Raw genomic sequence first — 22,112 nt, forward strand, 5'->3', positions numbered from 1 at the left:
GGCAAGAGTCGGAATGTTGGTAATGGGACGGTAGTTGTTTAGGTCAGAGGGGTCGGCTGTAGGTTTCTTTAGCAAAGGTGTGACTTGTCCAACTTTGAGGGAGTCGGGAATGGTCCCTTGTTGAAGTGAGCTGCTAATGATTTTAGTCCAGAGTGGAAGGAGCGACGGGGTAAGGACTTTGACAGCGTTAGCAGGAAGGGGGTCCGTGAGGTGATTGGATGGTTTCAGAGTACCGAGCAGTCTGCCAATTTCTTCTTCCGTGTAGGTGACAAAGATTGACCAAGTGGCATTGTTTTTTGGTTTAGTGGGTGCTATGCAGTGGGGTTTGGGATAGAGGCTTGCGTCCATGAGGAGATCATTCTTTATGTTGTCAGTTTTTTGGTTAAAGAAAGAGGTGAAGTCTTCGCAGGAGGGAGCTTCGCACATAGTGTTGAGAGGTTGGGGTTGTTCTTTGGATTGTGTTCGGATAAGCTCAAACAGCTTTCTCGGACGATTTTTGGCTTGGTCGAGCTGACGGCTGAAGAAGTCTGATTTTGAGCGTTTTATTTTCCTGAAGTAGGCATTTCTCTTTTTCTTCAGGGTTTTTAGGTTCAGTGCAGAGGGAGCTGATCTCCAGGTGCGCTCTGCCATTCGCATGGCGCGTCTATCGTCATTGAGACTCCCGTCGTACCAGGGATTGGAAATTTTTGCGGAGGCTTTTTTTAGCTGCAAGGGTGTGACTTCATTGATTATTGCGGTCATAGTGTTAAGATAGTGATCAGACAAGGATTGGACGTCCTTAACGCCAATAGGAGGAAGCAGTAAGTTGCAGCTGTTGGGGGGCAGAGAGTTTGAGTTTAGTTTTTTCATGTCTCTTTTCCAGACGTTGGGCCTGGCGGATTGAACAGGGTTAAATTTAACTTTTTCATTGATGAAGAATGTGATCATATGATGGTCTGACCAGTCACAGGGTTGGATAGATTCGAGTTTGATAGAGGCCTCTTTGGAGATGATAAGGTCGAGGATAGAGCCTTTCTCGTGTGTTGGACTGTTGCAAATTTGAGTGAGGTCAAGGGCGTTAAGGAAATTCTTCAGACCTTTTAGCACCGCATCATTGTGATCGTTCCACAGCTCTCTCCAACAAGGAAGCATACCGGACTCCCTCAAAGTTGGACAAGTCACACCTCTGCTAAAGAAACCTACAGCTGACCCCTCTGATCTCAACAATTACCGTCCCATTACCAATATTCCCACTCTCGCCAAACTGCTGGAAAAATGCGCACAACTACAATTGACTAAACACATTGAACAATTTGATCTCCTCAACCCCCACCAGTCAGGCTTCCGAGCAGGACACAGTACAGAAACTGCTATGACTCACATAATTGACGACGCACTTCAAATGCTAGACCAAAACGACACATGCCTCCTCATCCTTCTTGATCTCTCTTCAGCATTCAACACCGTTAAACATGAGAATTTACTAGAACTACTAAACACAAGAATGCGTTTATCTGGAACTGTTCTCAAGTGGTTTACTTCCTTCACAACAGGTCGCAGAAATTCAAGAGCAACAACCTGATGTCCTCGCCAATACCTGTAACGATAGGCGTCCCCCTAGGATCCTCTCTATCCCCAACACTGTTCAACCTAGTTATGGAGCCTCTGACCACCTTGCTACAAGCATCCAATGTACATTTTCACATGTACGCCGATGACACCCAACTTTATCTCAAACTACAATCCCCCAAAGACATCCTGCTCCTGAACTCAACGATCAGAGGCACCCAATCCTGGCTTGCCGATAATCATCTCAAACTCAATGCCCTGAAAACAGAGTTCCTTCTGATCTCACCTCCAGCGAAGATCTCCACAACTCAAACTTGGCTTAAACACCTAACCGCACTCAATGTCCAACCCACCATCGTGGACTCAGCAAAATCTTTAGGCATAACACTCGACACCAATCTCAACATGCAGCAACATATCAGCAAGGCAACAAAGGGAGCGAACTTCCAAATCAATACTCTGAGGAAACTTAAACCCTTCCTCCCAGCCAAAGACTTCCAAACCGCAGTACAAGCACTAGTCATCCCTCAAATAGAATACGGCAGCACCGCCCTCTGCGGACTTCCCCTAACTACAACCGCACCCCTAAGAGCTTCTCTAAACGCTGCAGCGAGACTCATCACTGGGTCAAAAAAGCACTCCCATATTACCCCGGACTTGAAATCCCTGAACTGGCTGCCCTTTGAAGCCAGAATACATCTGAAAATCGCCTGCATGACACACAAGGCGGTTCACCTAAACTCACCCGGCTACCTCGCTCAGAAGCTGACAATCTCTGGCGGAGCTAGAAACACCAGAGGCACAAACAATCTTCTGCTGAAACCTCGAAGATTCTGGAAGGAAAAAACATATAAGCGCTCCTTCTCAGGAATGGCGCCTAGTATCTGGAATTCACTCCCTCCCGAAACCAGGCTTATCTCTTCCACTACTCTCTTTAAAAATGAAGTAAAAGCTATCCTCATGGCTAAATACACTTAAACTATTATCTCGAACTCTGTTAATACTCTGCATCGACCTATACTACATGTTTGACCCCTCTGAATATTTGTATTATTGTTTTTATTACTCACATGACTGGCTTTGCAGCCACTTATTTGTACTGTTTGATCTATTGATGTATCTGTCTGACTATGCTCCCTCATGTACCCATTCTATGTAAAGCGCTCTGATATCTGCAAAGATCTTGTTCGCGCTATATAAAACTTTCAAAATAAATAAATAAATACCTTATTCGCTGCGAGGTGCCCTTAGGGGTGACATATAATAGTTAAAGTTGGGTTTTCTACCGGTCAGTGGTTGTTTCTGGTAGGTCTGTGCAGCAGGGTTCATGCTGCTGTTCGACTGCACAGTGTGGCCTGAAGCTGTGTTTTCAAGTCCATTGTAGTTGATGGCACCATAGGTGCTGCAGTCCACAAGTGTCATTTAACTTTCCATGGTATGGGTGTATATATCTGCTCCATATCCCATGGCCTTGTATGAAAGGTAAATGTGCCAATCCAGTTTTAAGCCAATGTCGATTTGTTAGGGCTTAAATCACACACACTGGGCACTAGATAAGTTTCCCAGTGTTTGAATTCTAGAATACCAGCAGGTGAATCCTAAAAAAACATGGGAAATTGGCAGTGAGCATCTAAAAAGGGGTCACATTTCAACACATTTTCTTGGGAGGCTCTGAGTGATGATAGTGTGGATGCTACTCCGGAGAGCTTTGTCTGTTGGTAATGTGGATGGTTCCTCATTGGTGTTTGCAAGTGACGGTGTGTGTGGATGGTTCTAATGGGGGATTCGGCTGATGGTTTGCTGTTTGATAGACTTTGGATGCTAGCCGTGTGAATTGGTCTCTGGAGAGCTCCAGGTGGTTGCAGTTGGGTTACATTGTTGGAGGCTTTGGATGAGGGTATACTGGTTTGCTTTCTGGGTCCTTTGGTTGTTGATAGTTTAAGTGCACGTCAGTCTGAAATGTGTTGAGACAGGTCCCTTAATTCATTAAGAACTCCGATAAGGCAGCGACAGACCAGTGTCAAGTGTTGGTAAGGCAATACGCGTTGATTCTTTGCCAATGTCTATTGTTATTGGCAACAATTATGTCAGATACTTGTAATGTTAATGAGTTGGTGAATAATCCAGTCGTACATTAGAAAGCTGGCTGAGGTTATTATACTCCCAGCTTCTGTTTGATAAATGCTGCCACATGAGCATGAATTTGAATCACATATTCACAGCTGACCTCTGAATGACCCGATGTCTGCATATCTTGTTTTAGGTGAGTGACCTAACATTGTCTTGCCCATTTTCTTCCTCTGCAGTTCTCAAAGGCAAGAAGCTCAGTCTACCTGCGTAAGACCGTCGACACTCCGCCTCCTCTCGCAACACTCCAACCGCCTCAAGTTTCCAAAAAGCGGAAAGATATTTTACTACAAAAATCTAGACAAAGGCGCACTTCAAGACCAGCCTCCCGGGTCCCTCGGGCCGGCTCCACCGCCTCAATGAGTCGCTGGTGGCTGTGTGTGTGAACAAGGAAGCCAGCACGGGCAAGAACAATATGCAGCCGGGAGTGTGTCCAGGCCATGGGTCCCCAGATGAATGAGAACAGGGGTGGGTGAGTGGGTGGGGTGGGACGGGTAGCTTTTGTTACTTACTTTTTAGAGCCTCTCAAAATGTTCTTTTTCTGTTAAGTGGGTAGTCTGCGTCCAAATTCCATCTTCCCTCTGCCAGTTTTCTTATTACACTGACTATGTAAAGCATTTCTGGACAGTACCATAAGAAACCGAAAATGGAGCTGGGCTTGTCGCAGGTCCTCGGCCCATCACCGCATCACGACAAACATGAATCGGAAGAACTGCCCTAAAGCTACTGCGATTTCAGACAGATCTTTTAAAGATAGATTTCTTCCTGGAGGTAAAACGTTAAGTGACCTCTTGGGGGTCATCAGCGCCGTGCAGTCCTTTACGTGCTAGGGATCGCTGCTGTCGGCGCGGGACACTTTTTATAACTTTATTTTAAGGCTTTGGTTTAGTCGAGGAGTACTTTTTTGAGTTCTGCTCTTTGTTTGTGAGGAGCACTGATGAACCACAGTATAGGGGAGATTGTCTGTGTGCATCAGACGGGTTCGAAAGCTTAGGGAGGGCGGGACTTTTTGTCCCCCGGGGGTCATGGCCGAGAGTACAGATTGGTCTTTGAGGCTGGGTGATTTACACATCCAGTGTCTTGTTGACAGAGGCTGGTCACTGGAGTCCAGACAGGCAAGTGTGTTTCTCTGCAGGGTTGGGGCCAGAGCTCAGTCAGAAGTATGAGATGAGCACTAGTGACAGACATGGAATGCAGTGACGCGGCTGTGGCTTCAGGGCACCCTGGGCAGAGGAGAGCAGCTCTGGGCACATTTCAGAGTGTTAGTGGAGGTAGAAATAAGAAGGGTGCTTCCATAGTGTGTCTGAGATGCTAATGGGAATGTATGTTTGTACCACTAAAAAGCAAGTCCTGGGCTTTTTGTAGTGGGGTAGAGCACACTCGAATTTTTGTCTTTATTGTTGATCAGCTGTTCTTCCTCGGACACAGCGTATTAAATCCTGGTCTTTCTTTCAGGATGACTGTGGCACTGATTTACTCTGTGTGATTGTGTCGTTGCCGGTTTTAGGAATACCTGTTTGCAGAAGTGTCAGTGCACCCTAGAATGGCGCAGGAACAAACGGAAGCATTTACAGTGATAGCAAGAAAAGACTAGAGCGCCGATTGTACATTTTAATAGATATAGAAGGAAACCATCTTGGTTGCAAAGTAATTGATGGTGGTGCCCCACTGTGATTACCGAGATTGGTACCCTCCCCTCCCCTCCCCACCCCACAATCCCTGGCGCGCTGATTTTTACCACAGGTATGAGACCTGTAACGAGTCACGAGATCGTCATCTTTTCTGCTGTTACTGCTGTATCCTATCGCACATTAGTTTGCACACCTGCTCCAAGAGTTTTTTTTTTGTATTTTCTCTTGTGTAAATACAACCACTTCAGATGCATATAATATTCGGTGCTAGTGTGTCTGCAAAAACGAACATTTTCGCTAAGAGGCGCTGCTGCTTTAACAATAAATCTGAGCAATCAGAAACTGTTGGAGGTGGATGTAGGTTTTGTGGACTTTATTTTACCTGGTGAAAAAGGGTCTGGTACACTTTATTAAGTATATTCGTTGTATATAAATTGGTGGTTAAGTTCCTTGTTCACTTTAAATAAACTGGGGGAAAACAACTTTTTATTTTTGTTTTTTACCAAGTGCCTTTGAAACGTGTTGCTAATAAAATAGTGGTTTGACAATGTAGCTCATCTGTGGTGGCGTGTTGTCCCTGTGTGTATGGTAATAGTTATTGTGTGTTCTGTCTCGTTTCATATTTTTATTTGTTTTGCTTCTTCAGCGTCCACTTTAAGGGAGGGGCGACATCCGCTGTCCCTTCAGAGCTATGACTTGCAGCAGGGCGTTTACAATAAGAACAGAGAATATCAATGTGATATGCATTAGAGGTGTTTGGGGTTGGCAGATTGTGGGGAAATTGGGGGCGGATCTTGGTCCCTGGTGGATGAGGGAGTACAGTGAATATGAATTCGTGCTTTACCCCCTCCCCCAACCCAAGTTCGTGTTCATGATGATATTTTATATTTTGCGAAACACTATAAAAAGAACTGCAACGATTGGTCATAGTATTTGAGTAGCGTTCTTGGCCAAAGTTTCGGACTGTAAGACCAATTGTAAGCTTTGTAGTAGAATCGGCGATAGGCACCCGGCAGCTGATGGGGGAGGCGACCCTTTTTGTCTCGTTGGCCCCTTTTGATAAATCTGCAAGAAATGTTGCAAAATAAAATAAATGGTACGTTACACACGCAAATGTAATCCTGAAATAATTTGTGCTGGTTGGTCAAAAGTTATAAGGGGGTCGGAAAAGATCCATTTCTTATTAAAATGTTTTGTAATAATTACTAAAACAATTTGGTGACTTGCTGTAAATCAGTACGGTGTTATTTTTTATTTGCAATATACAAATATTTGTACCATAACTGCATATTGAAATTTGGATTTATAATCCGATATGCTGAGAAAAGATGACATTTTTACCTTCAGCATCAGTCAGTCATAATACTTTATTGCGGTCACAAAGACCATTAAGTAGTATAAAACAGGAAAATACATCATACAAAAATCATCACTAGGCCTATTCAATTACAGAATAAAAAACACAAAAGAAATTAAAAAGTTTAAAATACAGCAGCATGAATCTCCTCGACAACCGCCTCACCCGGCATACTAACTCTTGCGCCCCAACACAATACGTACATGCCCACCATGATTCCACAGGTCAACCGGGTTAGATAAAGTGCAAGTGCTATAAAGACAACATGCATTAACAGAAGGTTACAAAATCTTCTGAAACCAAAGATAATATCCACTATACACAGAACTTTTTTATTTTGAGCGGGAGATTACCAGCACTTCTGAAGAGAAATGCAATGCTTTTGATTGGAGAGTACCTGCACTTCCCAGAAACAAGCAGGTAATCTGGTGCAGAGTACCTACACTTCTATTTTTCCATTTCAAGCACTGATTTACACATCATATAAATCCATGATAACATTATATAACAGAGCCTCACAGGATGGGCATGCGAACCATCATAGGATAGAAACAAGGGACAATATAGACTTGCTAGGAGAACAGTCCTCTGGGTTGTATCCACATCTCCCAGCTCGGAGTTAGCCAGCGGCAGGATGGTTTGATGCCACCGAATATAGAAATCAAACATATACTATAGCGGGAGGTCCGAGCGTTTCCTAGTCACCCCCACTGCAAGTAGTATCTACTCAAGCAAAAGACCCTTACCTTGCTCGAATCCAAACTAAGAATTCGTAGAGCAGGGGAATAATGCCGGAAACCCATATCCCAACAGTAGGGTCTCAGCCATTTTGCCCTAGCACGTTGGTACAGTGGGCAGCTAAACAAGACGTGTTCAATGGTTTCCACACAGATCAAACATAAAATTATAAACGTTTTGTCAGGGCACGCCTTATTCCATTTGCAAGTGTGACTGTACAGTGTCATGGTGCCAACCCTAAAATTAATGCGGAGTGTTTTGGCACAATGGGGAGTAATCTTATTGACGTATATATTCTCCGAACTTTGGAGAGGGTCTTTAAATCCGATGCCTGCCCGTACCTTCAGCATCACTTTGCGATTGACGGATTGGCTCATGGTTAAGGGTGAGCAAAACGTGTGTAGTTTATTTTTGCACATTTAGGAGAAATTCCGCAAAGTGCGAAATTGGCTTGTGTCTGTTTCGGAGGGGAAAACGTGTTTCACTATTAAAAAAGACTGAAAACACAAGTTACACAAACTACAGCAACTCTTGTTCTGGACCTTGGCATTGTTCTTACGTCCGCATTAGAAGTTTGCCACAGATCCTGCTTAATTATGCTCCATGGTGTGACTGCGTAGTGTTGGAAATTACTCCTAGCAAAAGTAAAGAGAAGCTCTGAAACTTATGCAAGATTATGCCAAATTAACTGACATTTTCCCCAAGCCTTTTTTTTAGAAATCTCACTTGCAAAATATTGCTTGTTGTCTCTATTATGGACCTAAGGATACCCTAACCCTTTGGGGTGGGGGGTGGTGTAGTGTGGGGACAGAGCGCAGTTTACGGAGATGGCAACCACACTTTAACCCATAACCCAAACTTCACTTCACAAAGTCTCACTTGAGGCACTGCAGTAAACCGCAATGCAAACGTTTGGAAATCCTTTACACCTAGGGTGTGAAAAGAGGCTCAAATAAGTTGATGGGTAGGAGCGTTGGGGAGAGCAGACTTAAAATAGAGCAATACATAATCAACACAGGCCTGTGACCGGCGCTTAGCGGACAGTGCTGTGCAGAGAATGGATCAAGACCTTGCTTTTTCACCAGCCCTTCTGGGGGTTATTGAGACATGGAGACTGAGTACAGGACGTTTCATATGGCAATACCTTGTGCCTACAATTTGTTGAGTATGGCTGCCATATAAAGGCACGCCATCATGCTGTGCTCAGTGGCCGCAGTCAGCATGAGTCCTGGGCACAAGAGTGTTTCACATGTCCATGCCTTTAGCCTTGTATCAGCTGGGCATGGCCACAAGCTGTCACTAATTGATACTAAGGCAGGAGTCATTCACTACCAGGTCATAGTTCAGTTGAGGACATTAATATAACAATCTACAACAATCTGGCCTGCCTGGTAGGCTGCCAGTAAAGTTGGTAAGGATGGGTTTTATGACTGAATTTGAACTCAAGAAAAGCAGATTCTTGACTGGGTAATGCTGACCCCCCCTCCTACCCTTTCTGATGTGGAATCTATTGGACCCCTGAGGAAGCTGATTCTAATCAGAGACTGAGGGGCATTATGGCAGGCAATCTTAGTTACTTTCGGGTAGATTAATGGTTAACTGATGAGGTTAAAGTTGTTCCTTTCTAGTGGTCTTCTTGCTGCCACTTTAAACCAGATGTTTGGTACCCAGCTCCCCTTGGTCTGATCTGCAGTGATAGTGTTGCCACTGTTATTAGTAAGCCACGTTTTCTCTATAATCTGTGCCAATTTTGGACCTTAAATGTATGAGGGAAACACAAATAGGAAGATTAAGGTTCTCTCAAGGAACTAAATAACATTTGTAGGGACAGTCTGAACCCCGTGGCAGCTATGCATTGTGAAGAGGCCCAAAACTAGCAGTCAATTGAAGTTTTAAATATTAGTAGGTATGATGACGAACTTTAAAGGGGAGGAAACCTAATGTCCACTATGTATGGAAGCGATTTTGGATTATGAAACTTGATTATGATATTAGAAAAGCACTACTGACAGGAAGTGACATGACAAACTCTCAGTCGTGGGATAAACAACCAGGAATGGATTAGAAAAATACTTTTAGGAGGATATGGCATTGTTGGGAATCATTGCGTTATTAAACAGGAAGTAGGTCATATTGTATTGATTTGGCTAGACGTGAGTACACAGCTTGGCACATAGTGCTACCCAGTAAACCAGGACTTTAAAGTTACACAGGTATAGAGACTTGGACATATTTGAGAGATATTTATTTATTTATTTCGTGTTTTCTATAGCGCGAACATGACCCTGCAAACGGTATCAGAGCGCTTTACAGCAGAATTTCAACATTAGAACCATAAATTGCAAATCGCAAACTCTTTACAACAGTACACTTCAGGGATTGTACTACATATATACCCGCTCATGTGTGGGAAGTGAGAGGCAGGCGGATGACTGGAAGCAAACATGGAAAGATTGTATCTATAGGTACTGCTGAAAGGTCTTATTGAAGAAATGTTCTCAAATATAAAACGATTTTGCTTCTTTTTTTAATGCTGCGGTGGATGGAATTCTTCTAATGCTAGGGGGGAGTGCGTTCCAAATTTGTGGTGCTGCCCCAGAGAACGCTCGATCATAAGTTCTTTTCTTGCGAAAACGAGTTGGTTTCAGAAGTAGATCGTCTTTGCTCCTGGTGCTTCGGTTTCCTCCTGACAGCGTGATTTTCTGTGCAAGGTAAACTGGCATTTTATGGTGCAATGCATTATGGGTGATGCATGCTAACTTGAAGTGAATTCTTGCTTCGAAGGGTAGTCGTTTGAGCACTTTCAAGTGAGGGGAGATATGGTCGAATTTTTTGGATCCCGATATCAGTCTTGTGGCTGCATTAAGGCAAGCTTTCAAAGGGGCTGTTGCACCCATATTCTATCCTGGAAATGACCAGTGCCTGGACTGCTGTTTTAAGATCTATTTTATTTAGGAATGTTTTTAGTTTCCGCAGGTAGCTTAGATGGAAACAGGCGTTCTTTGCCATTGTGTGGATATGTGCAATCATGTTCAGATTTTTGTCAAGAGTAATTCCCAAAGATTTAGTGGAGTCGACAATATTTGGGGTGCATTTTAAAGCAGTGATAAGGTTGGACCATTCTGCTATCTCGAATTTACTTTTCTGAGGTGTAATAAGTAAGAATTCAGTTATCTGCGGACTTAGCTTCCGGTGATTCAAGGTTAGCCATTGGAGGGTTCTCGTAAGGGCTAGGTTCATAGTTTTTATATCTTTTGTCGATGTCACCTTGATATACAGCTGCGTGTCATCCGCGTACATATGGAATGAAATGTTCGCATTTTGTAGCATAACCATTAGTGGTTCTACATAAAGATTGAAAAGCGCCAGGGATAACGTTGAACCTTGTGGAACTCCAATTGTATTTTTGGTAGAACCTGACAGGGTTTGGTTGACAATGAATTTTTGTGATCAATTCTGTAGGAAGGAGCTGAACCACTTTAGTACTATACCATCTAGCCCCATTCTGTTTTTCAACCTATCCAGAATTTAGGCATGGCTTACTGTGTCAAAAGCAGACGACAAGTCCAACAATATTAGGAGACATGTGTTGTTGTGGTCGAGAGCCAGTAAAGCGTCATCTACAATTTGCAGGATTGCAGTTTCTGTACTACGGTTCGGTCTGAACCCCGACTGGCAATCATTTAGTAGATTGAAATCCGAAATGTGAAGACTCAGTTGTTGTTGGACAAATTTTTCCAGAACTTTAGGAAGCATGGGAATGTTAGTAACAGGTCTGAAGTTGTTAGGATCAGAAGGGTTTTCTGTTGTTTTTTTTAGAAGAGGAATGACTTACCCTGTTTTTAGGCAGTCTGGAATTTGGCCTTGTGATAACGAGGCATTTATGATCTTAGTCCACAACGGGATTAACAGGTGATTAAGAAAAGACCAGCACTTTGCTGGTAGGGGGTCGTTATAACGGTTGTTAGGTTTAGTGGATGACATGCTATTTGAGATGTCTAATTCACTGATTAGTTTAAATCCTGTCCATCGAGCATTGTTTTTTGGTTTGTCACATTCTTGTTGGAACTGTGGTTCAACTGAGGAACCCTTCTCCATTTCAAAGTCTTCAGCTGATTTTTTAAGTTCCCTCTCCAGTGCGTTCGCTTTGTCGGTGAACAAGACGGAGAAATCCTCACTATTTAAGCTTGTTTTGGCGATGACCGGTGCTGATTTGGCAGATTTATTCGATTGTTCTTTGAGTAAATCGAATAGTTTCCTTGGCCTATTTATTGCATTGTCCAATTCTTTCCTAAAAGTCTTTTTTTGATTTAAGGATGCTTTTGTTATAAGCTTTCCTGGATTGTCTCAGTTGGCATAAGTGTGAGAGGTAGGGTATTGATGCCATTTGAGCTCTGAGAGTCTGAGTGATCGTCTTTCCTCATTTAGGGAACTATTGAACCACAGATTTTTGTCTTTGACAGAGATCCTTTTAAGTTTTAGAGGGGCTACTTCCTCGATGATGCTTGACATTGACTTATTATAATGCAAAGTGAGGTCATTGACGTCAACCATGTTCTTGAGTGGCTGCAACTCAATTTCACAGCAAGCTGCTACATATTCCATATTGATTCCTCTAGTATCCCTGTTCCTTTTTTTTGGCTTAATAGCTTGTGAGGTCGATTTAGTTTTTCTCAGGGGAATTTCGAATGTAATTATGTGATGATCGGACCAATCACATGGTGTGATTATAATGTTCTCAATTGCTTTTTCTTCGGCTATGATCCAGTCTAAGGTTGAACCTTTGGAATGGGTGGGGAGATGACAACCCTGGACTAAAGATTGTTCTTCCAGGAAGGTTTTAAAGATTGTGATTTGATTGTCAGCCTGATCCTCCCAGTGAATATTGAAGTCACCTAAGAAGATATCATTTGACTGGGGACTAGAGTTTTATGGTTACGGATTCAATAAAATAATGCAAGATTGATAATCTTTCTTAGAAGGGCTCGTGCATCACCCAAATGCTTTAGGATAGAGTTTCAAAGCACTAATCATTGTTTGAAAGGGTATTAATATCTACTTTACGGATATATGTCTGAAGCAAGAATGATTATGATTAGCATTTCATATTCAAACTCGAGAGTACAAATTTCAAGTGTTTGACACTGTTAAGAAGTGGAATATATCCAGGAGTATGCTGAAGGAACACAAGGTGCTTGCAGATTGACAGCTGCTATGATTGTATGATCCTTTGAGTTTTTGATGCACTGAGCTCATCTACACAGGTTCCGTGCATACATTGATCGCTAATGTGTGTCCCTCCTTGTTCAGTATTGTGAAAGATTCATATTTGGACCAAAAATGGTTTAGTTTTGAGGGCTTCTAAACAAATGTAATCAACACATTAAACTAACCTTTCCTTGAGAAACAAAAACCAGATGTTCGCACTCCATTGCCGCCTATGGCAAGTGGTTATAGTACATACCAGCAACAGTTTAAATGCTAAGGAATTCACAAGTAAGACACCTCTACCAATACTTTGAACCTTCTTATGTGAGGAGCCCAGGCCTCAAACTTCCAAAGGAGGTCAATATAGAGTGTATCCGTGTTTGAAAAGATACATGGAGCCCCTTCGTGTGTTGACAATGGCTCGTAGAAATTAAAAGATGAAATCAAATTGGATTTTTTTTAGCACACTTTTTGAAACAAAATCTTTAGAGAAATGATTGCCTTCTCAGTATCTTGCAGACCAGACATCCACAAAAGAATGGATATGTCGTCCTTACATAGATCAGTAGCATCTGCAGTAATTATCATTACCATCAGGAATGTCGACTGATAGAACATGCATGATTTTTACCAAGATACACGTCTCCATTCATTGTAGCCAAATTCCTTTTTTGACCTCCTCCTCCATAAGAAATTCTCCCATAAATTCTGAATGGGTTGGCCTTCTTCGTTCAAGAAATTTACCTACGAAACAGCATGCCTCTCTAGATGCAGACATTTATCCCTGCACAACCCTGTTCAAGTATTAATTTTCCCATGTTTTACCTCGTCTCCACTCCGGTTCCAGTGTGGTCATTTCTTATTCTCAAATCTGTATTTGTCTCTATATCTGTAAGAAGACAACAACTTAAAGCCACCTTTGTTGTGTATGTGGAACTTATAAATGTTAAAAATAAGGGATGAACTGATGGTGCTATCTTCAGTCATGGTGTGTAACTACTGCAAATTGTTCTCCCAATAAAGGCACACGTTTTAATAACTGGTGTACCCACGCCATTAAAGCTGTGAACATCTCTCAGATATTAATGAGCTGGTGCGGTCAGAGTATAATTGTGAAAGCTTATTACTACTTGATCAAGGCTGAGTATTTGCAGGTAGGGCTTTCTTTGGCTTTTTCTAATCACTTCTAAAGAGGCTGAACCTCGAATTGTGATAGCAGGTAGGGGATTGATATTTATGCTTTGTGTTAGTTGCTGGTCACTTTGACTTCATTTGCTTTCCAGAATTCCGTTCAGGTTTGAATAATTTGCTTTCACGGGGACCACCGTTGAGGCCAACGCAACATTGTGACTGAGAAAGTCCCTCATTTCAGGAATGGGCAATGAACTTCAATAGAAACGTCACCACCACCTGGTAGCATAGCATAAAAAGCAACTGAAACGTCTGGTGAGACAGTTTTGAGTGAAGAAAAAACCTTAATTAAATCTGAAATTATAGGCTGTCCGAAAAATGACTTCATGTAGGTGGCTTAATTAGCATTATGCTTACTAGTAATTGGAACATGGAGAATCTGAAGCTAGCGTGTAAAAACAAATCTATTCATCTACCCAGGAAAGTAATAACCTGAACTTGGAAAAGTGAAGTAGGTTTCAAACTGGGTATGGTCAATGGGAGCAGACCATAGGACTCGAAAGTAATCATGTAATGGTATGGTCCAGGTCCAAGGTGGTTGAAATGCTGTGTGAACACTGTAATGCCTTGTTCTAACATGCTTCCCATGAGTGCTGTTCTAATGGTGGTGTAACATGTTATGTTGTGTGTCACTGTTCTGCCAGGTCAGAATACTCCTTAGTGAGTTTATTTGACTAAATTCATTTTTCACTATTAACTCATTGTCTTTGCTCTGGACAGCCCCTTTTAACCTCTGCAGAGGCAGAACAGACCCTATTGCAAGTGTTTTATTGAACAAATTACTTACCTTCGGTACAACCATATCTGGTAGAGACATCGTTTAGCTGTAGATTCTTTACCTTTGAATTTCCCAGGCACTAGACTGGATCCAGAAGATTGTTTGTGAGCAGTACCTCTGCGCGCCGGTATGTGGTGTTGATTGACTCCGCGTACATTGTCTGTGTCTGAAGTGGCTTCACATTCCCTATATATCAATATACACGAAAAGGTCCCTCTGACACCAACAATCAATTATTCATTCTGCCACAATGGTTACCTAAATTAACCCTGGGCTACCATTTATTTATGGATTCATTCCGTATTAGTTTTTTCTTGAAGGATTTGGCCGATCGCAGCCAAATCCTTCAAGAAACTGCAGACCAATAGATAGAAGAGCACCGAAAAGACAGCGACAGTAAAATCAATATTGACATGATGAACATCACCTTGATTGAAAAGCCATAAAAGCACTATAGGAGTACCACTTTATTCCTTCACGCGAGCCGCAAAATGGCATTCAGTCTTACCAGACTAAAGCCCCACCCTGATGAAGACCTTCGTCTGAAATTTTACACTGGGTCCTATCAACTGAAGGTCGAAACGCAGTGGCTTGCTAAAAAGAGAGGCTCAGAGCTACTATATTCTAAGACACCGTTCCATACCAGGCACACATGAACTGAACAGTAGATGCTCTGTATTAGAGTTTGTAAATAAGTCCCTAAACTCTATAGGACCTGAATACGGATATAACTTAGGACTGAATATGATAATGAAGTAGGACGGATCATTGTTCTAGGGAATGTGCAAAAGTATTCTAAACTTTTTTGTTTAAGTATTGGGTCATATTATTGTTCGTAGTACAAACAGTGTCTATGTGTTATGCACCAGTGTTTATGTGTTATGCATCTGTAAACACTACTGTGTTGATGTGCAGGCAACACAACAGGCTAGAGTGGGCCAGGCTGTACAAAAAACTTTATTTCAAACTGTTGCAACAGACACTGGTGACCACCGCTAGGGAGGTAACTGCTGTATAGTCTATTCATAAATGTACCATCTGCAGCCCATATGCCTCGAACGGAATATGCTACTTACCAGTATGCATCTGTTCTTGGCATAGAGGGCTGCAGAGTGGTACATGCCCTCCCAGCCTCCCCGGGAACCTGTGTCTGTTCCAACACTATCTTATCCAGATACACTTACATGGGCATCTCTTTCTGTATTCTATCATACGACTCAATCTAACCCTACTATGGCAAAACAATCTAAGGATGGAGCCGATGCCCATGCGCACTAGCAGCCAAGGGAGGAGTCATCGGTCTCGTGACGACAAAAGACTTCTCCAAGAGAAAAACAAGTGCAATCATCCAAGCCCAACACCAGATGGCGATCTATTCATAAATGTACCACTCTGCAGCCCTCTATGCCAAGAACAGATGCATACTGGTAAGTAGCATATTCCTTTATTTCCAAGCAGAAGGGGTTATATGTCATAAAACAGAATGTGTTGGCAGCCTCTCTTTCATTTTAAAATAAATACGGAATGAATCAATAAATAAATGGTAGCCCAGGGTTAACTTAGGTAACCACTGTGGCAGAATGGATAATTGATTGATGGTGTCAGAGGTACCTTTTTGTTGTGTATATTGATATACATTTTTAATTCCACCCTCTGTCCTACGTGAACTGAATCACTCCCCCTTTATAGAATAACATTCCCTATATAGGCTCAACCCAGGCATGCTGATGTCTGTTCTTTTCTTTCCGTGCTACCCAGCGCTGATCCGGAGAAGAGCTGCTCCTTAGTCACAGACTGGATTTTTAAAAACTTTTTCTCAAGTTTTTTTAAGGATTTTCCTCCTGGCGTGTTAGAAGATGTCATCTAGGAAGATAGGATTCAAGCCCTGCGGAGCCTGTCATCGTACGATGTCTGTGACGGGGCCTGGACCTTGTCTTTGAAATGCGTCTTTGACCCTAAATCGTGCTCAGATTGACGTGCCATGAATCTGAAGGCTATGAGGAGGCGATGCCTAAAGCTCATGGTGGCCTGGCATGCCACTCCACGTAAATCGAGGTCCTGTTCGAGAAGAAGGTCCTGGTAGTGCTTGTGGAGTCCATGGTTATCCCTCCCCACCCCCCTCCATTCCAAGTCCTCGGGACACTCCGGTAAGTCGAGGGACAAAAAGAAGTCGTCGAAGAAGTCTTCGACTTCTTGTCTGGCGGCCGACGAGGGAGCAACATCATTTTAGGCCTGGCTCTGCGATAGAGCCTGCGCCTGGGCCCACTCCATGCCCCCCCGATTTTCTTGAAGCAGGAGCAGCCCCCACCCAACTCAAAGATTTTTATGAAGCAATGTGCATCATATTTGGGTGGCCTGACTACTCTGGCTTGCCTTTGGCCCCCACGGGGCAAGAGGAGACTCCATCTGGCCCCGGCTCCAGTGGACCCTATGGACCCATTCCTGGATCCTGACTGGCATTGGTTGTACCAACTCGACCTTCTCCAGTGCCAGTCCCGATGCCGGTGCACACCGACGGCACCATTCCCATTATGATTCCAGACTCCGATACAGAGCAGGATGTGCATCCCCGACAGGAGCCTTGCCTCCTAGATTGTAGCCTGAACCCTATTTCACTTAGGCTAGTACTCGAGGAAGACTGAGAGTGATCGCTGGACCCTGGATAATATCAGACATATGAGGAAGACCCTAGCATGAACTGGTGTGAGAAACTGGGTGAAGCCAATGGACTTGATAGCTCTCCAGATACTGGTATGCCTTCTCCTACCGTGACTGTGGAGGCGGGTGCTTCATATGCAATTGTGGTGTGGAGGGTGGCTGAGGTCCTTGACCTAAGTTGCTGTCGGTGGCAGTCAAGACAAATAACTTGACAGCGGTGTAGCAGTCGAGAGTCTCCACATCAGAACCGTTACTCCAGTTCAAAGACTCCGTAAACTAACGTCCTTTTGGGGACCGGGTCCAAACCCAACATGGGTGCCTGTGAATAGGACGATTACCCACCACTCTGCTCCCTGTGACCCAAACTTCCTCACCTACACCCTACACCAGAGAGCTTGGTGGTCCATGAAAGATCAAGTTTTCAAAGATTACAACTTTTATATTGGAAAACTGTCGTCTCTGAGGGTGGCAGCCTCTACGTGATATTTGTAGCCTTAAAGTCAGCTTTTGACTTAGTCCCAAGGGATTCACGTTGGTGCGTTATGGCCAATATGGGTGTCCCCTCCTACTTGTGCATTTTATTCAGACTCCAAGAGAAGAACTTTGCACAGGTCTGCTGTGAGAAATTGGGGGAACTTTCTGAACCCCTTTGTTGTTGGCAGGAGAGTCCGACAAGGTTGTGTGTCGGCCCGACATTATTTAGCTTGTATATTAATGGCCTTATGGGCACAGTTAACATCACTAACAATGATGCACCTAGGCTTGCCTCTATCAATGTGCCCGCGTTCACGTTTGCTGATGATACCCTTCTTCTTTCAAAAACCCGAATGGGTATCCAAAGGGTATTGGATAACTTTAATGCTTTCTGCAAGTTAAGGTGTTTAGAAATCAACATCACTAAGATCAAATTTATGGTCTTCAACCCATCCCACTTAACACGCCCATACCCTAGTTTGAATGGCACTCCTTTTAGAGAGGGTATCCACATTTGACTACCTAGGGATAACCCTCAGTGAATACATGGATTTGTTGTTCTATATTTCCAAGCAAAGGCTTAAACTGGCACAACACACAGGTGGGCTCCCCAGGGTGTCCTTCTTTAAGCCTATTAGCTCCACCATTGATATTTATTAATCACACGCCCTAGGTGCTACCTTGTACAGGGCCGAGCTCTGGGGACACGGGTCTGTAAGCGACATCATGCAGATGGAGAATAGCTTCATTATGTAATTGTTGAAACACCCCCCCAGTACTCTATTAGCAGTGCTTTAAATGGGAAAAAATAAGTACAGGTACTCATTAACATGAGCTAGCGGTGTAGTAAGTGGGCGGGGCCAGGGGCGGGGCTAAGGGCAAGACATGATGATACTTAACGAATTCTATAACAGTTGCACCACACAACAAAACACATGATAAATGTGTGTATATAAACAAAGCAGGTGTGTATATAAACAAAGCAGGTTAATATTACACACTGACATTTAGAGAGCCTATGGTCCTGACGAGAACCCCATATTTAAGGAGTTCGAAACGCGTAGACCTTCTCAGATAACGTTCTCACGTTGAAACCATAAGAAAATTGAACAACTCTTTGACTACAGGGATTTATATTTACAAATGAGATTCTATGGTTTCTGACTCATGAAGTGTATATAAATTGTAAAAAGGTATATGTTGTTTTAGACTGTTAGTTGAATTAATGTTTTGAGTATGAATGAAATGTCTTTCTGTATGAATGAGTATGAATGAGATTTAATGAGAAAAGTACTTTCATGTTCGTTTTTGTAATGTGCTTCACTAAAATGTTTTGTTGAAATACAGAAATGGTAAAAAAAAGTATAAGAAAAGAAGAAAAAGTGTAAATAAAATGCAAATTTGAAGTGATTAACTCTATGATTAGAATCTTCCTTGCATATTGTTTTGTTCATATGTATAGAATAGAATAAGTCCTCAGAATTATTTGGCAGTACTGGCATTTATTTTTGTGATAATACTCTTCATCATGGCTTTTTTAATTGCCACTACCAGGGGACTGCCATGATTCCTATGTTTGTGCAAATGCAGAGGATAGTGTGAATGTGGTTGACAGCACAGGGCCTGAATGGAACCCGTAGCTGCCAAGGTTTCAGATTGCTATGTGTGACATTTTCATATTTTCATTGTAATTGTGAGTGCCATTTCAACGACTATGAGTGACACTTTCTTTCTCGCTAGCAAAATTAAGCAAGTAAGACGAGGGAATCATATAAATATCAGAAAAAACATCCATTTGAGTATAGCTGCTAATGTTTCAGATTGCTTTTGTGTGACATTTTCATAGATTCAGCGGATTTACGAGTCAGGCAAAGACTATATGTGCAACATTAGAGTGGCACTTTCATGCGAGCATAATCATGGTATGAAGTCAATAGAAATAGACAAATATCAGAAATCACACTCATTTAAGCAACAAGGAAGTCAAACTCTGCAGTAGGTGCTTTTGAAGCTATTCTAATTCTAAAAAAAATCAGCCCCCCCCCCCCCCCCCCCCCCCCCAACATCAGCTTCAGGTGTGGCCAAACCACATGTAACAAAGGGATCTCTGTGACAAAAGCAGCAACCCACTGAGCTATCCACATACAATCAAGTACAATACAATATGCTTTTTTTGAAGGAGGCATATTAACCCTCTACGCTACTTAATGGTCAGAGTGAAAAGTGCCAGTGGAGAAAACTCTGACCTCTCTCCAGCAGGAACAATAATCACCTGACTTAGCAAGTCTAACAATGCTGAGAAAATAAAGGGTGCTGCTTCGTAGTGTCACTGTCAAGCAGGGATGTTAAACGCTTGGCACTACTAATAAATCAGCAAAGCTGCTAGTTTAGAGAAAAGGTAGCACTGGGCTGTCGGTGAGTGTGGGTCAGAAGCGGGGCTTGGCACAGCAATAGCCCATCATGTGGAGGGCAGGGGATCGAGTCTCGAACACCGGCTTCCTCCTTCAAGTCCATGTAGCAGGAGAATTCCTGGGTGCTCTTGGGCCCGGCTGGCAGGCAGAAAATGAAACACCCTGCCTCAGCATGGGCGGCGACCACTGTGTGACAGAACAAGATGGGAGCCAGGCGCATCTAAAGGAGAGTGTTGTGGGGAAACAATGGGCTGGCGGCGCTAGTTTTGAGCATATAAGAAAGCCTTCTATGCACAGACCGGGTAACTGAGGCATGTGGCGTTAGGAAGGTAGGGGCATCAGTGCAGAAAGCAGTTAGATTAGCGCTCCAGGGGCCACTTCGATCGCATCGTCTGGGCATTAACCCTCTGACCCAGAGACAGTACGGTGTGGGAATCCGCTCCTGATAATATGTCTATCTATGTATAAAGTGTTACCCTGCACAGAATTTTCCCTACCTGAAGTGCTGCGCTTTGAAAATCACAGTGCACACTGTAAAACGAATCTCGACCCTGCTCTGTCCAGCACAGCGTGACTGCGAGCACCAGACATTATTCAGATGAGCCCTGCTGAATAGCTCAGCAGGGGCTCAGATCAGGAGACAGAAGCGGCGCCTTTGCTCCCGGGGACACGTCCCACCCCTGCTCGCCACTGCGCCGGCACTCACAGCCACTAAGCCTACCTTTTCATGAGTACCGGTACTCTCCTCAGGCAGTAGAGAAGTGCCGGTACTCAGAGCGATAAATTTCAGAAGTGCCGGTACTCAGTACCGGTGAGTACCGGCCCATTTAAAGCACTGTCTATTAGTCCCCCTCAGACTAGTAATTGGTTTTAGACCCCTTCTCTTTTGGAGAATAATCTGGGCCACTCCTGAACTAATCTCCTATAGATTGGCTCTGCAGGAGATTTTAGAGTTACTGGGAGCAGGAAGATTGCCATGGCTCCAATACATTAGAGAAACTCTGAAAGGCATGGGTAAAGCGAGCCTTTGGGATAACCCTGCTGAGGCCTGCCTGACCGTGTCTAAGGAGGAACTTGCTAAATGCTATAAGGGGTTTTAGTTGTCTTCCATCCTGATGAACTCCTCTCTTGCTGTTTTGACAGCAAGGGCAAAAAGACACCTACAGGTTGGAGAATGTTTTTTGATGAAGTCCAACCGGCTTTAGCAAGGAAGCTTTACATCCAGTTTAGGCATGGATCACTTCCCCTGCGCAAATTTACCAACCACTGGAGAGGTGAGGGCTTTGACTCGCTGCAGATATGTCCATCTTGTGGTGTAGTTGAGGAAACAGAGGACTTTGCTTTATTTTTTTTGCCCAGTTTATAAGAAACCTAGGTCCAAATGAGTAGTACAATTTTGCAGCAATCTAGGAGCATCGGACTGCTCTGAAAACTGACACACAACCTATTGTTTTTGCTGTCTCTAGATACCTATTTTCAATTTAAAGTAAGTCCACAAAAGTACAGAGGTGGCAATGCCTATTTGTGAATGCACATCTATACACCAAATCAGCCGTTAAATCGTATATATATATCTATGCAGTACAATGTGGTGCTCTCAAAGCGATAAGTCTCCTACCCTCGAAGAGACAATACTCTAATGTTATTGACATCTGTAGAGCGCACTGCTACCCGGAGGTGTCCGGGCACTATATTTGATGTCCTGCGGAGGCCCGAGCGCGGAGGGGATGCAACTAGTCATTAGGCAGTGAACAACCATGTTCTCAAGGCCTTCATAACGTTCAATAGTTTTGTCATGCATCTGAGAGGCAGAGGAAGGTCGTTCCAAGCTTTGGCTGCACCAACCACATAAGTTTCGCCACTCAGCTTTTTTTATAAAGGGTTCAGAAACTAATTTTGCTTCTGAGGAACGCAATGATCTTCTGGGTACATACCAGTGGAAGCACTGAATCAAGTGACAAGGTCCGTTTCCATGAAGTGACTTATGGACC

General features: G+C 43.3%; 1 protein-coding gene across 1 annotated transcript in view; it reads left to right on the forward strand.

Annotated features, from left to right (window-relative positions):
* Positions 1 to 5,858, forward strand: part of KDELR1 (KDEL endoplasmic reticulum protein retention receptor 1) — a 115,523-nt gene extending 109,665 nt beyond the window's left edge. Inside the window, exon 5 of the mRNA XM_086930355.1 lies at positions 3,855 to 5,858. Coding sequence (XP_086786481.1) covers positions 3,855 to 3,889 — 35 coding nt within the window. The 3' untranslated portion in view covers positions 3,890 to 5,858. The remainder of the gene's footprint in view (positions 1 to 3,854) is intronic.
* The last annotated feature ends 16,254 nt before the right edge of the window (positions 5,859 to 22,112 follow it).

Source organism: Lissotriton vulgaris, chromosome 7 (genome assembly GCF_964263255.1).
Source record: "Lissotriton vulgaris chromosome 7, aLisVul1.2, whole genome shotgun sequence".
NCBI lineage: Eukaryota > Metazoa > Chordata > Amphibia > Caudata > Salamandridae > Lissotriton > Lissotriton vulgaris.